The sequence below is a fragment of the Protopterus annectens genome, chromosome 8.part0 (genome assembly GCF_019279795.1).
Source record: "Protopterus annectens isolate FY-2018-M chromosome 8.part0, PAN1.0, whole genome shotgun sequence".
Lineage (NCBI taxonomy): Eukaryota > Metazoa > Chordata > Ceratodontiformes > Protopteridae > Protopterus > Protopterus annectens.
Genome location: NC_056741.1, coordinates 1,493,295,495 through 1,493,312,126, shown reverse-complemented (window position 1 = coordinate 1,493,312,126; position 16,632 = coordinate 1,493,295,495). Strand labels below are relative to the sequence as shown.

At 36.3% G+C, this 16,632-nt stretch overlaps 1 protein-coding gene across 2 annotated transcripts in view; it reads right to left on the bottom strand.

Annotated features, from left to right (window-relative positions):
• The window catches only part of HTR3A (5-hydroxytryptamine receptor 3A), a 233,366-nt gene that overhangs the window by 124,462 nt on the left and 92,272 nt on the right, over positions 1-16,632 (bottom strand). For both annotated transcript variants that reach the window (XM_044081074.1, XM_044081075.1), the window contains exon 3: positions 7,738-7,782. In XM_044081074.1, the coding sequence (XP_043937009.1) occupies positions 7,738-7,782 (45 nt within the window). The remainder of the gene's footprint in view (positions 1-7,737; positions 7,783-16,632) is intronic.

The window sequence follows — 16,632 nt, the reverse complement described above, 5'->3', positions numbered from 1 at the left end:
CTTGGTGATAAACCAAAGTTCACATTTAGGAGAGGTCACAACATTAAGGAATTATTGCAAACAAAAGCACCAATACAAGCTTTCCAAAAAACAAAAGGATGTTTTACATGTGGGATGTGTAACTGGTGCCATGTTTTGCGAACTGGGAGTTCATTTATTATTGGAAACAAAAAATATTGGATAAACAGTAGAATTGATTGCAATACTAAATCTGTTATATATGTTGCTCTCTGTGTTTGTTGTCCGGCATTTTATGTCGGAAAAACAGATAGAAAATTCAGAGAGCGCATATATCAACATATATACGCAATCAGAAATAATAAATGTGAGAATGCTCTTGCCAAACATGTGGTTTCTAACCAAGGGCATAACTTCGTTTTTATGGGTATTGACTGTAAATATAAATCTATCAGGGGAGGTCCTATTTCTTTATTATTGGAAATTTTGGAATTACAATGGCAGCTTAAATTAGATGCCTTTAATATGCCAGGCTTAAATGAAAGCTGCAACATAGCCCCTGTGTTGAAATACAGATCCTACCTTCGTTGATATGTTATTTTTATAATAGGCTTGTTTTTATTACATTGATTTAACAACTATTGCTTAGTGTGGAGTCCAAGAATTGATTTAACATATAGGATGATTTCTTATATATTGTACCATTTTCTAGTTATATACAAATGCAATACATTTTCTTTTCATATTTAATGAACTTAAAATGTTTATTGTAAAATTTTAAAAGTATATATTTTTAAAAAGTTTTTATTTCACATGTATTAAGGTTTTATATGTGTAAACAGTTTTTTTTACGAACTTGTGTTTGATGGAAGGGTAAGATGTTGTAGTTCTTAGCTGGAATTGCTTAAGAAATAGGTGTTTGTTGACATCTTAATTGTGCAAGGAAGTGATGTAACATATACCAGCTGATTTTATTTAGGCTGCCACTAGTATAAATTCTGTTTGGCGCCTTTTTTCTGTGTTTGTCTGCCTCTGATGAAGCTACACTTATTTAGTAGCGAAAACGCTGTTTGTTTTTAGAATTATTAAAATTGCGTTAAGGCTTTGGCTACTTAGACTGCTGAGCACTCCGTCTTTCTTTTTTGTAAGCTTAATTTTGATAGAAGGAACTGGGGTCTAAACGGTTGTCTACAAACAGCCATGAAAACATTTTCACTGACTTCATTCTTACCTACCACATGATTCCACTTGCAGTGATATGCACCTTATCTTCTGACCTTTTGTATAGGCATTGTTGCAGTAACACACTTACTCATGTAGGGAGACCTCTAGTGTTTTCTTTTGTGCAATGTGACAGAGTCAGAAATGCTGCCTGAAAGGCTCAAGGAAATGCCAAAGCCTTCACTCAGTAATGTGCTGGTGCACAGCAACCAGTTCTTCAGTGTCGAACTGTGCAGATCAAAATACCTGGAGTTACCAAGAAGGGCAAGTCCAGCTTTAATTATTCTTGCCAAAGCAGAAAGGATCTGAAAATTGTCAGCTTTCTGCTGGTAACGGCTGAAATGTCCATTACCTATTTTCTGCAAGTCCCATCAACAATCAGAATCAGAATCACATTTATTGGCCAAGGAATTTAACTCTGGTTTCAGTGACTCTCCAAGTATGAATTATATAAACAACATACATACAACTATTAAGAACAAGACAAATGACATACATGCAAGTATTAAGAACAAGAGAAAAAAATGTAAATATACATATACATACAATGTGCAAAGTGCAACTCATTGCAAGAAATACTGAAATAAACTCTGAAAGAAACAAGTATTAACAATATGTAAACAATACTGCAGAATCCTTGGAGGCTTGGGAAAAGAAAATATCCCAGCCTAACAAGCTGGCTTAACCATTATGAACTTGATGGCCTTTGGGGAAAAAAAAGTTCTTACATCTGCTTGTTTTGGTGCGCATTAATGTATAACACGTGGCCAATGGTTGTTGTTGTCTTTCAGCTTTTCCTGGTTAGGGGTTGCCACAGCAGAACTCCGGTCTGCTAAAGATTGGCAGTAGATTTTGATGAACGCCGAGATGCCAGCTCAACATTCAACCTTCAACGAAGGCACGCCCATTTATGCATGTCTTTCGAATGCCCACCCAACCATGGGGAGGACATGCAGACTTCACACAGAAGGCACTCCCCACACTCCAGCCAAGAACTGAATGGGAGAACGTCTTGCTGTGGGGCAACAATGCTACCACTGCACTGGCCAATGGTAATAGTTCAAAAAGATGGTGGCCAGGATGTGAAGGGTCGGTGATGATCTTCCATGCCCTTTTCATGACTCTGGAATAGTACAGGTCCTGTAAGGTGGGCAAACTAGCACCAATGATATTTTTAGCAGACCTGACTATTCGATGTAATCTATTTTTGTCATGATTAGACAAAGATCCAAACCACACTGCTATGGATGAGCTGAGAACAGACTCTGTGACTGCTGTATACAACTGAATCAACAGTTCCTGTGGGAGGTTGAACTTCCTTAGCTGTAGCAGAAAGTGCATTCGCTGTTGTGCCTTTTTTATGATGGCCCCTACATTGGTCTCCCACTTCAAGTCCCAAAGATTATAGATCCCAAAAATTTGAAGTATTCCACAACTGACACAGCAGTATTAAATATAAAGAGGGGGAATAATATTGTAGTACCACTCCTAAAGTACACTGTCATCTCCACAGTTTTAAGAGTGTTCATCTCCAGATTATTCTGACTACACCAAAGGACCAGTTGCTCAACATCCCAACTGTATGAAGACTCACCACCATTCCTGATGACCCTGATGATGGTTGTATCATCTGAGTATTTAATAAGTTTGACAGAGGGGTGCTTAGAGGTACAGTCATTAGTGTAGAGTGAGAATAGAACTGGGGAGAGCACACATCCCTGGGGGGCACCTGTATTGATCGTGTGATAGCTAGATGTAAATTTCCCCCAGTTTCACCTGCTGTTCATAAGTTCATAGGTTGGTACTAGGCTATCGGCCCTAAGGCCTATGCAAGCCTAGCCATAACAATTCCCTGGAAATTTGTTCCCACAATATTTACTTCTCTGGGCCCCTGTCTAGCAGGGTGACTGACATGATCCCCGGGGTGAATTTCCTATCTCCCATCCAATCATCAAGGTTCCTTTTGAAGAGGGCCAATGAGGTGCTCTGCTTGACATGTATGGGCAGTCTGTTCCAGAGTATGGGGAGTCTCTGGGTCAGGAACCTATCCCTCCAGCATGTTTTGTTCAATGTGATGATAAAATTTAGATCATTATCATCACATCATTCTATTCTCACTCTACACTAATGACTGTACCTCTAAGCACCCCTCTGTCAAACTTATTAAATACACAGATGATACAACCATCATCAGGGTCATCAGGAATGGTGGTGAGTCTGCATACAGTTGGGATGTTGAGCATTGTTTCCTATTGGTTAGAAAATTGGTGATTCATTGACAGGTGGAAACAGGAATGGAAAGCTGGAACAGTGAAGAAGTCCCAAACTTATTGTATTAAATACAGAGCTGACGTCCACAAACACACCGATGCAGCCAAACAATGCTTATGAGCAGCTTTTACTGCTCCATCTGTGTTAGCTCCCATTAATCGTCATCCCAGATGCTCCCTATTTGGTCTAAGAGCTATGCAATGTGATCTTGATAAATATGTAATGTGAGTATGGTAAACAAAATGTTATACTTTACTATGGGAAATACTTGAATAGGGACATCAGAGTGAGGAAATATAACTAAAAGTAGTTACATATGCTAGCTATCTCCAAGGGCAGATCAATGAACTGAGAGAGGATTACCCATAGATGTAGGTAGTTTCCCTGTAAAGCTGAAAAGTCTGCAAGAATATGAAGCTCATGTCATTCATATGGCTGAAATTCACAGAATTCTCAATAGAAAAGCTTATAGAAGTAAAATAAAGGCACAGTATAGTTAAATAAGGTGAACCTTTACATTTCTTCTGAATGTGTTCTTTACTGAAATGGAAAACACAGGCAGATAGGTGCTGTGAAGTAAAAAAAATAATCATTATACTGTGTAGTTATATAGGTTGTATGAGAATTGAGTGATTGTTTTTTGTTATGCAAAAAATAGAATAAAAATTGCAGAAATATACATAAAATACTATTGGTTATGACTTGAAATTCCTGTCTGTCATAGGTTGGCCTTGAGGTGGTTTAGTGGCCAATGAAATGAAAATGTCAGAATCCATGTAGGAACATGGGTGAGGCTGTATGAATGGACGTGAGAATGAGTATGCATCTGCCTAGCTCGTCACATTTTTGTGATTTGTTTTGGGATTTGAGAGTCTGTGTATGTCTGTGTGTCTCTGTATGTGTTTTGGACTGTCCACACAAGTGTATGATGTGTTTCATTTAGTCTGATTGAGTAAGAGTGGCTTGTTTGTTGATGACCAGATGTGTGTATCTGTGTGGGTGTCTTCTGCATAAAATACACACTTCTCTACATCATTGCTTCAGAACAATGACATTTCTGCATTATATAATGCATTTCCTCATTTTGGTCCACATTTATGCAGTACACCCTGTCTGCATTTGCTTACAATCCCAGCTATTCCCCAGTTAACAAAGGGCAGAAAAACACAAAAACAAAATGTGTTATTTCACGTAACAGCTTAAAATGTGGAATTTCACTTTGGCCCAGTAATGAGGGCAGTGGTTAATGTATCTGCCAACCCCATACCTCACCAGTCCACCCACTGTGGATCTCCAAATCTGCCTGACATTTTCTCATCCCAGCAACAGCCCAACTTCATGTTTGCATATCTTATTATTTTTATCTTACAATGTCTACATTCAGAAGTTCAGCATTTATACAATGCAACATTTGTGGAATGCAGAAATGTGTTACTGCTAATTATGCCAGTATTTACAAAATAAAAATATGTTTGCAACATGAAAACCATTGCAGCCTACCCATTCTATCTCCCTTTCTCTCTCTCACTCTCCAGTGCTAGAAGAATGAAGATTTTAAATGTGGCTTGACAACAACAAAAAATGTGGAAAACACACGTGCAAAAATGCATGAAAAGCAGTGAAAAAGAATTAAAAGCATCTTCTGACATATACACGTCTGAAGTGAATGCTACAAAGAATTCCACCATGTTAAGGAGAAAAATGGTGGCAGCAGTGGGAGCAAAGAATTCCACCATGTTAAGGAGAAAAATGGTGGCAGCAGTGGGAGCAAAGAATTCCACCATGTTAAGGAGAAAAATGGTGGCAGCAGTGGGAGCAAAGAATTCCACAATGTTAAGGAGAAAAATGGTGGCAGCAGTGGGAGTATCTTTAAACCAACCATGTTCTGCTAATACTAAACCGTCTGGGGCTGCGTTGTACTTAAGCAGCCATTTTCTCCTTTATTAATCAGATGTTTCCTAACACATCCATACAGTCTCTATGGAGTCTGTTAGTCACTGAGGATAACACTACATATTGCTAATAGTTATGTCTTTAAAAAAAAAAAAAACAGATTTTTTTAAGTGCAATAGCAGAAACATTTTTTTCAATAAACATCTTTTTTAAATTATTACGTATGACATACGCAATCTCACATTTATATAAATCAAAAACAAACAACATTGATACCACTTTAGTTGCAAACATTATATATCACAGACACCATTGAAACAACTGTAGTTGCAAACATTATACATCACTTATAATCTATCCAGTCATTGTCAGTTAAGCATTATATGGCTCATTCAAATCCTGCCTGTTAAACCTCGTTCCTTCTCTGTATATATTGTTCCCACAATTCCCATTTTTTCATATGAAGTTTGTTCCATTCCTTTTCTAAAGATCCCAATTCCAGTTGTTTTATCTCTGTTACTATATTTTCTACTTTTAGTAAAGTTGGTCTAGACTTAACATTACTGGAATGGGCTATCTGACTGCAGGGACCTCATCTACAGGTTAAGTTTTGCACAAAAGAAAGCATATTTTTTTGTTTCCCTTTAGTGGATAAATTGATTTAATAAAATTCACACAAATATAGCAGGCACTCATGGACTCGTGATCATGTATGGAGAAAGGGCTCTCTACCCTAAAAAAAACAGTATACACTCTTTTGGCAGTTGCAGTTTGCTAATAAATAAAATCATTTGCTAAGGAGAAACAGCCTGTGAATTGACAGGTTGGGCTTCCATTATCATAATGGTATTTTTCTTAAACAGAGAATTGTTTTGCATTTATTCGTTTTGGCTTCTATGTCTTAGATTTCTGGCCACTAATGAGACAAACAGACATATATGGGTATACTTACTCTAATCAGCAAATCTAAATGTCGACAGAAAAGTCGAAAATGCAAAAGCTGACAAATCATCACGCATGCATGAGAAACACCCTCACAAAATGCAAAAAAATACAAAAAAAAAAATAAAAACATAGTTTCCCCCTGTTAATTATATATACCAACTCCAAGACTGCACAATCCCCAGAGACTGGCAATATCGCACACTTGTTCACAATCTGTTGTATCAGTCAAACTATGTTGACAAAATAGACATCAACATTTGGCAGTCTGCATTTTCCAGAAGAACAAGCCTGGTGACAATGTTTTAGTCTAATTTAAAGATGCTTCAAGTGCTGTACTCATGTATACACACATGAGCGCATGCACACACACATGCACATACAGATATACATATATATATATATATATAAACAAGTGTGTGTGTGTGTGTGTGTGTGTGTGTGTGTGTGTGTGTGTGTGTGTGTGTGTGCATATACATGCACACTTACATATGTATATACATGTGTGTCCGTGCGTGTATAAAATATATATAGAATACATATGAGTGTAGTGAATTTGACTGAATCACAACTGACTGAACATATTTGACTAAAAACACAATTCATACAATTGCCTTTCACTAAAAAACTTTACAAAACCAAAAATACCTTACACACTTGCTTTTTTCAAGTGGAAAGCACCTAAGCACTCCCCATGTGGGGGCTGGGGGCTTTGCCCCCACACCCACTCACTTAAATATACTAAACTCCAGAGGCACATAACATTGGAGAAAAGGAAAAAATACATAGTAAATTACTGCTAGCATAGAAAACTTCATTACAGTAAACATACCTTAAAATCATATTTGACTGAAAAACTTTATTACACCAAAACTCCTTACATTTTTTTTGTTTTGCAGGGTACTTTTGTCCCTCCATAATATCTTACTTCAATATACTAACCCATGGTTTTGTAACACTTTACGATTTTAAATCAAATGTGATTCCTTCAAATATGATTTCAGTCAAATTAGTTTAGTCAGTTGTTATTCAGCAAAATGTAATTTAGTTTATTTTTCTGCTACTAATACAAATCTGTTTAATACACACTCACATAAACATACACACAGGCATATAGATGTCAAACCATTCATTGTTATTGTCTTCTGTTTAATACATGACCCAGATACTGAACCTGATATCCGTATATTTTGTTACTGGTATAATGATGGTACATATTATCTTAACACTTTTACTTATACTGAATTTCATGTTTTACATACCTAAATTAATAGTGCACTGCAATTTCTAAAAAAACTTTTAATTTTTTGCCCTCATAATATTGTTCTAGTGGGATTGCTGAATTGCCAGAATGCAACATATATAAAAAAAAACAGGGAGGTGTGGTTTGAATGCAAGACTTATCCCAGGCTATGCTGCCACAATCTTCAGATATAATGGTGAGTATCTTACCTGTCTGTACCAAATGTAGGTAGTTAACACTTGATTTTTCTCATCCTGCAATAAAAATGAAACAGAAGAGAAGACAAAAAAAATCAATTGCAGAACTGTAATCTCTTGGTGGTATTTATTATCTTGTTGAAATTATGGATCTGAAATTAAAAGTCTGCAATGAAGGTCTGTATGATCTAAACCATATAACTGTTAATTGTTTCATTAACATCCTTGGTCCCAAAGTGCTTCAGTTTGTTTGAGGGAATATCTTCTTTTTATTCTGGGAAATGTAGAAATGTTGTCTACTGTGAATTAACAAAGAAATGTTTCCCTCCTTGAAAGCAAGCTTCGTACTTCAGACAATATCAAATCACTTTAAAAAACGTAGAACCTTTTGGAATATATCCCCCACTCCTGACATTGCTAACAAATGTAATGGAATTTAGTTAGAGATATTCTGTTCAATGGACAATTTCAATTGCACCCCTTTTCCTCTTAGCATTTTGTATACTCAAACCCTAATATGGTTCTGATGTTCTGAAATAAATCACTGAGTAGTTTAACTTTATTATGATAAGGAGATAGTGTGAAGCAGTTCCACTGCAGACCTTAAATATAATAGTCATGGGACCCATTACATGTAGCATTTTTATTTATCAGTGCTTTTCAAAATACTATCCTAGAGGTATACAAGTTAAGACGGGTGACAGATAGTGCCAGGATCTTGTAATCTGAATATACAGTTCTATTGATCTATTGCCATATAATGTATGGTGCATTTCTATCTCTACTTTTATGTGCCACTTTGACATATTAATAGTCTGTTTTTTCATAGTTATTTTGAATACCCCTGCACCTACCAGATCTTATTAAATATGTTTTGTACTATTTCCTATAATAGGTTAATGTTTAAGTCTACCCCACTACCATTTTCAGGAATTCTTATAAATGTCCTTTTCATTGTGGGATATGTAGGGTAGGCAGGGAGAAAATACATTCTTAAATGTTGTTTGGCAACTATTTGACACCTTATTGGCTAATTTGGTCATCAATCTGCAGAATACTTCCTGTTCCTTTAATATTCAGAATCTAATTTCTTCCTGTCTGAGCTCCAGTTTCACCTCTGTTGTCAAATATGCAAATGCACTAAAGCCTATGCATTTGAAGCTCAAAATAGGTGTACCCTACTGCCATTCTGTGCTGCCTTATTTGTTTTTGTATGTGTCCATCATTTAATGTTCCATTTAATCATATGACCTCCATTTTGTTTAAGAAAGTAAGGTTAAGGCTTGAACACTTTGCACAACATGCTAAACATAAATTTAATATAGATTACTGGTCTAACATCATCATAGTTAATAATAAGTTTTTTATAATCTGTTGTATTATGAATTTAAAAATGCATTCTGAAACAAATGGGTCTTCTGTAAGAGTGGACCCAGGTAAGGAAATGAATGTATACCAAATCCAGGTACATTTCTGGAATTACTGAATTATACAAAACAGAATATGTTTAGAGTCAGAGTTTACAGACTCCATAGCACAGCCATAATGTGGTTATGATGTAAGTTGATTAACATGGAAATCTGAACTTGCTGACGGTGGTCAAGGCCTGCATCTGGATTCTTAAGATAAAGGGTGTTGCATTAAACCAGCTGAGAAGAAGCCAAAATAAAAAGGACTATTGCTAGGTCCTCAAATAGAATGAAATGTTTGACTTATATAAGGTTCCAGAGGTGTTATAAATAAGATTTATCAACTATTGTTATTTAGTCCTTAAGAGGCATCATCCAAAACTGGTATACTATGATTCGTCACATAATGTTTATTCCATAGCTGATTAATTGTGACTAAACATTTAATTCCCAAAACATCACACGTCTAGTGACACTCCATGTACTGCACAACATTTTTTTTTTTTTTGCTGGAGCAAGGTCCCATTGCCCCCTGATATAAGGCCAAGTCCCTGCATCCCCAATCTCTAAATATACACCAACACTGAAATCAGTTAAACATGGAGAAAAGGGTGGAAGTGGAAAATAAAACTTTGATTGGTATATCAGTTTTCCCTCTGTAAAGAGATGATAAACTGATTTTTTTCATCCAAACCACTCCCATATATTGCACTCCAGATGCAAACTCCATTGTGTTGTTTCCGTAAATAGCAATAGGGAAAAGACAGGTTAAAGTGGAGGACATAGCAGTCATACACACTAATAATGTCTGCACCTTGATCAGGTCCAGCAAGAATTACATGGCTGTCATGCACTTCGATGGTGCAGTAATCCTTGATGGTATCGTAGGGGAAGAGAAGTAAAGCACTGATATTTCAGACTCATTCCCCTTAATGACATCACCACCTGGAAGTATATAAATCCTGAAAAGAAATGGGGCCAAAATCAAACACTGTGGAACCCTACAAAGATGCAGGAGTCTCAAAGAAGTAATAGTTACAGGAAATGGAAATGCACTAAAATAACAGTGACCATGATATTTCAAATGTATGTTCAATACCTGTGTTTTAATGGACTCAGTGTGTAAAGATTCTAACTTGTGTTAGTGTGTAGTTCCACCAGGGTGCTGTTTAGTGGTGGTCATTGGAAGATAACTTAAGAAGTGTAATAATTCTATTGGAACAGGCTTATTCTTGCTCTGAATTAACTATCTGTTATGTTAGAAAGAGAGCTAGAGATACTTAATTCCTTTTCACTTAGAATATCTCTTAATAAGTTCTTTGTCTTGACTGCTTTGTTTGTCTCTCTCCACAAACCTCCAAAGTTAGTTTGATACAGTTATCTAAAGTACATAAAAATTATGTAATGCAGATTATTGCATACTATTAGGTGATCTTCATGAAAACTTCTCAGATTCTCATGTGGATACATAAGAGCAAATATTTAGGTAGGCCCTACAGCAGAGGAACATTAAGCCAAAATGCTACTGTAATGCTTTTTATTTTTCTCTAATTACTGGCCTCATTCCCCTGCACCACCTTAGTCATGGGTGCTAAGTTATACCTCTCAACCTGGAAACATGAAAAATGTGGACAAAGGCCCATGTAAAGTAGATACAACTAATGAAAAATCAGGCTGCTGATTAATGTAAAATTTGCATACACAATCGTGCAACTCCACCCACTCCAGTGGAATTGTGGGATACCAACATGAAAAATGAAGTCACTAAATAATAATAAATAATAGCAGACATATGAATTTCAGACTTCATATCCCTCAGAAAGTACATAATAATGCAAAACCTAATATTCTAGCAGCTATCTGAGTTTACAGTATGTATTATTCTTTTATGAAATTCACTTAACAACTAACCACACACCCAAGATTCACATTAAAAATGGTTAGAGTACAAACATTTCTTTACAGAACTTGAAGATCAGCTTGAAGTGGAAAATCATTGAAATACAGCAGTTACAGCCCCTGACTGAATCCCTTAATTTATGCATAGAAATTGCTGTCTAGAATCATTAAACCAACAGATACTAACCCATCCTTTCCAGCATACCCTAAATTGCTTAACAGTGTTTGAAAAAAAACATGCATGATAATCTTGGGGAAAAGTTTGGTCTGTGCAATGGCTATAAAAAAGGGAAGAAAGACTGCATTACCAGCAGTTTCATCTTTTTAACCACACCATGAACTAGGTAGAACAAAGCGCTCCAGTTAATAATCCATCCTCGGACTCTTGACAGCCCAAACAAAGACATCAACTCCATGCAATGTCATATCCATACTAGCATCACATCAGTCGGTTGAAAACGTCTTCCCTGAAACATCTTTCTATTCACCAACACCATGCAACTTCCTGGGACGAAAAATGTTACATAGTTTAATAAAAGGTCAAGTTGTGCAACAAAATATAAACTGGAAGACCGCCAACGTCTACATACATAAAGTCCTTGAAATTCAGAGACAGAATAGCCAAAAGCAAACAAATGCCTAATTAGTGCAACTCTGCATATTGGTATCATTATGCTTCCTCCATTACAAGTAGGTTTAATGGATACCTCTCACAACAACTACATAGTAATAACTGCAGTAGTACAAGACTAAAAGATGCAACATTGTACTAATTTGAAAAGCCCTGACTCACTCTTTTATCTTTAAATAACTCAGAAGTTGCTCACTCCTTCTCTGGAAAGCGATCAGGCAGGAGGACAAGGTGCTGGTCATTGAGGTAGTCAAGAACATACCCGTAGAGGAAGCCATCTTGATCAATGAAAAAGTGGTCACAGTTATCTTGGAGCAAGTCCTTGAGGCTAGTCCTGAAAAGTATGCCATGCAAAGTACTGTTGTGTTCAAGTCAGTAATCGTAAATGAAAAGAAAATGATGCAAGCAGCTTGAGCGAAAGCCATCACCAAAGAAAATAACTAATTACTAGTAGTAACGGCAACATCATGTCACCACCCACTGTGGTTTGAATTTGAAACTCCCACCCCAGTCTCTGAGTCCAACAGGCAGTCAGGCACTGGCACTGCCTCACGAAGCTGATGCCATCACGCACGAACCTGCACATTGATGATCTGTGATGATGTCAGCCATAACTTAAAATTGTAAATAAAAAAAATATTGGGAATTGAAGGGGCCACTCAGAAATTTGTGGCACCCCATTATTTTGCTCTCAAAAATGGTAAATTCTGAGGTATTCGGTACGATTGAGAGATATGGTGCTGACTCTTCCCCCAACCCTAACCCTATGCCTTAAGGTCATTAAAACCTTTCTGTAACACTGTCACTACACATGACAGAATCAGACACACAAACATTCACAAACACTCACTAACAATATTACATCTATCCCCTAACCTAACCCTTCCCTTAAAAATAAATAGACTCTTACACAAACGCACAACACCCATCCTTCACTCACCTCAAACCCTAACCCTAAATCCAATACATACATACAGACACATGCTCTTACTTCACCAACCCCACTTACATCTATCAACATTCTGTATGGTTGACATATCCACTGTTCAGCCATCCGTACCTTCAACATATCCACTATTCGACCATCTTCACCATCGACATTAAAATCACACCTCCTGCATTTGTTTAACAAACTTACATTTGGTCAAACTCAAGGGAACCATTTCTTCATATTCAAGTGGAAAGCTCCACTCTATTGAAAATACAGATCAATTAAGTCTGTGATTTTCAATGCCATTCATGCTCCACATTTATTTAGGGAGGCAGGCCAATCTTGTTTTCACATGAGAACTATGTCCTTTTTTATGGTTATTCATTGTTCAAGTTTGATTAGTTGAAAATATGCTGGCCCTAATGTTCACAAGGAAAAATAAAGTTAAAACGTGGAATTGCCTACACATTCTTAGATGAAAAACATAATGAAAAATATTTAAAATTTCAGAGTTAAATTTATTGATTTATTTATTGTCATTTGAATATAGGGAAAGTTCAACTGAGTAGATGAGGCCTGAGGAGGAAATCTACAAAGTATTACAAAAACATTTTAAGAACAATAATTTTACAATCTTCAAAATAATACAATTAAAAACAATAAAAAAAATCTTCAGTTTAAACAATTATACCAAATTAGACATAATGTGAAAACATTGGTTAAGAGTAGATACAACTTATATGACAATGATTTAATATTTAGTGAAATTTTAGCCAGTTTAGAGAAATTAAATGTAAGTTAGCATAATGCAAATAGAAATTGCAATATGAAATGGAAGTAAAAAAAATAGGGTTATGGCATATTTAGATAAAGTTGGGGAGAGAATATGAGTGAATTAAGGAAGTGAGTGAAGAAAGGGGAATACGGAGGTGTAAGGTATGAAAAGCTGCTTGAACATATTTAGGAATATAGTTTATCCTGAGGTTGAGCAAGAACAGAACTAGATTTTGGCTAGGAAGTGTTTCTGAAGGGTTTTAAAGGACTGGCAGGAGAGTATTGACCTAATGGATACAGGTAAGGAGTTCCAGGCCTTAGCACCATGGTGTATGTATAGACCGTGCCAGCAGATTTGATAGGTTTGTGGACAAAGAGGAGTTTTTGGTCATTGGATTGTAATGACCGAGTGGGAACATAACTGTAAAGAATAATATTTAGTGTTGGATAAGCAGATCAAGCTTTGATTTTTGTGATACCTGGAGGTTAGTAAGGATGGGAGCACCATAAAATATCGGGGGGAGGAAGTAAGTATTGAAAAGTGTAGTTTTATTTGTGCTGGTAAGGAAGTTTTTACTTCTGTAAAGCATCCCAGGTTTTTAGTGATTTTTGTTATGCAGTGTTGTATATACTGGTTGAATTTAAGATTATCATCCACTGTCATCCCTAATAATTTGCTGTGAGAAGTCACTTCAGTAGTTGTATTATTAAGGGTGAGTATTTTAATTTATTTTTCATGAGAGCGAGATTTATGGAAAAAAAGTAGTAGTTTGTTTTTTGTAGGGGCTGATCATAAGTTGAAAGTTAGAAAGTCATGTTTCAGTGGCTGTTTAAACTTCCTGGATATTTTTTTTAGCTCTACCAGGTTGCCTGATGTGCATACAAGTGTGGAGACATATGTGTATTGTATAACAGAAGCGTGTTGCATGGATGTGTGGAGAGTGTTGGTGAGAATGTGAAATAGGAGGAGACCAAGGATAGAGCCTTGTGGTGCACTGGTAGTGACTGGGAGGTATGAAGAGAGGCTGAAGTGCCATTTTTCTGATACCTATTGGACAAGCAGCTTTTGAACCTTAGAAGGGTGGGCTGAGATAGATCTATTGAGGACATTTCAAGTAGAAGTTTGCTGTAAAAACTGTGTCAAAGGCTTTTGATAAGTCTAGAAATAAGGAGGAGACTAGTTTGCCATTATAATTAGTTTTATTGACAATGTCTGTTAAGGTTAGAAGTCCAGTGTTGGTACAATGGAAGAGATGGAAGCAGTGTTGTGTGAGGAATAGGAGTTCTTCCTGCAGGAGATAGTTTAGCAATTATTTTGAACATATTTTTATATATATATATATATATATATATATATATATATATATATATATATATATATATATGGGTTCCTATGAGTTCATCGAAATGTCAAATCACCGACACTCACCTCTTAGACACCAAACCATCGACTTTCATATCATCGACAATTCCGGTAAGCGATCTTCCCCCTTGCAGGACCCATGGTAGCGCTTGTTCCTGTGTTACAACGAGTAGGGTTTACGTGATTCTGTATAATTTACCTTGAAAGTGTTGTTATTTATGTCGTACCAGAGAAACAAGCGCTACCATGGGTCCTGCAAGGGGGAAGATCGCTTACCGGAATTGTCGATGATATGAAAGTCGATGGTTTGGTGTCGAAGAGGTGAGTGTCGGTGATTTGACATTTCGATGAACTCATAGGAACCCATATATATATATATATATATATATATATATATATATATATATATATATATATTTTTTTTTTGTGGGGGTAAGAATGTTGTACGTCAATAGTAAAGTCTATTGAATTTCCTCATTTGTGTAGAGGGATGTGTGTTTTTCAAGAGAACGGGAATGTGGGATTCCTGGAGTGACCTAATTATAAGGATTGAGACAAGATTGACAATACTATTGGTTGCTACTTTAAGGGGGAGGTCTATAGTACTTTGTTGAATGCCAGATCATTGAACTGTCATTCGTTGAACCCCTAATTAGGGAAGACCCTAATCGCCAAATGGAGTTTTCAGCAAAATTTTTCCTAGGACAAATCAATGGTTGGCCATCATCTGGAATTTGCCTTTTTCCCCATTGTAGTGCAATCTTGGAGTTGGTATATTTAGTTAGGAGGTGTGTGGGGAGGTGAAGTCCCCCACTCGGGGTAGGTTTTAAAATTTATTATTTTCTTTATGGTCGCTAGGGTGGTCTATCATTGGTTTATCCTAGGAAAAGATTTGCTAAAAATTTTGTTTGGCAATTAGCAGCTTCGATAATTAGGGGTTCGACAAATGGCGATTCAGTGATCTGCCATTGAACAAACTGATATAGACCCATTTTAAGGTACTCGATTGGAAGTTCATCAGCTGAAGGAGAGTATGGTTTGAGTTTAAGAGTAGTTTTATTTAGGATGTGGGCACAGATTTGAAGGTGAAAGTCGATGGAGTGACATGTGGTTGTTGGGCTGGGTAAGGATTACATGTTAGGGAGTCCTTGATTAGGGACTATGAAATAACAGTTGAATTCTATTGCATTTTTGAGTAGTGAGTTATTGGGAGTGAGATTAGAGATTAATTTTGGCCAGGATGTAAGATTGCTTTAATGGCTAACCAGAATTCTTTAGGGTTGTATTTACTATTCCAAAAGTTGTTATAGTACGTATATATGTTTGTCTTCATTTATTTGCTTTTTAGTATGATTTCAGAGCATTCTGAAGTTTTTGAGCTATTGAGTTGTTTTATATTTTGCCATTCTTTCCACGCTTTTTTGCAACCCTGGAGTAGCATTCTACTCTTTATAAATAGCCAAACTGTATTATTTGTTTTTAGTCTTTCTCTTCTAGAGGTAGAAAGGCTGTTTAGGATATTTAGGAAAGTTGTATTGAATAAATTTACAACATCATATAAGGAGAGGATTTTTAGGCTGTTCTAGTTAATAGATGATATGGTATAATGAACATTTGTGGGTTAAATTGGATAGGCTGTGTGTTGTTTAATAAACATGCTGCTTGAGTAGATGTGTGAGATGTCTGGTTGTATAATTTGGGAGCTTTTCACTGAGAGACTCTGACACTGTACACTGATAGCACAGATACCTATCAAAATAGAAATTAAAAAGCACCATTTTCAGATTTTATGTAATGCTAATAATCCTAAAACATATTTTTATCAGTCTTGAAAAAATGTTGCTTTCACTCCCACTACTCATTGTAAGCACTACATAAGCTGCAAATTACTACAGCACTC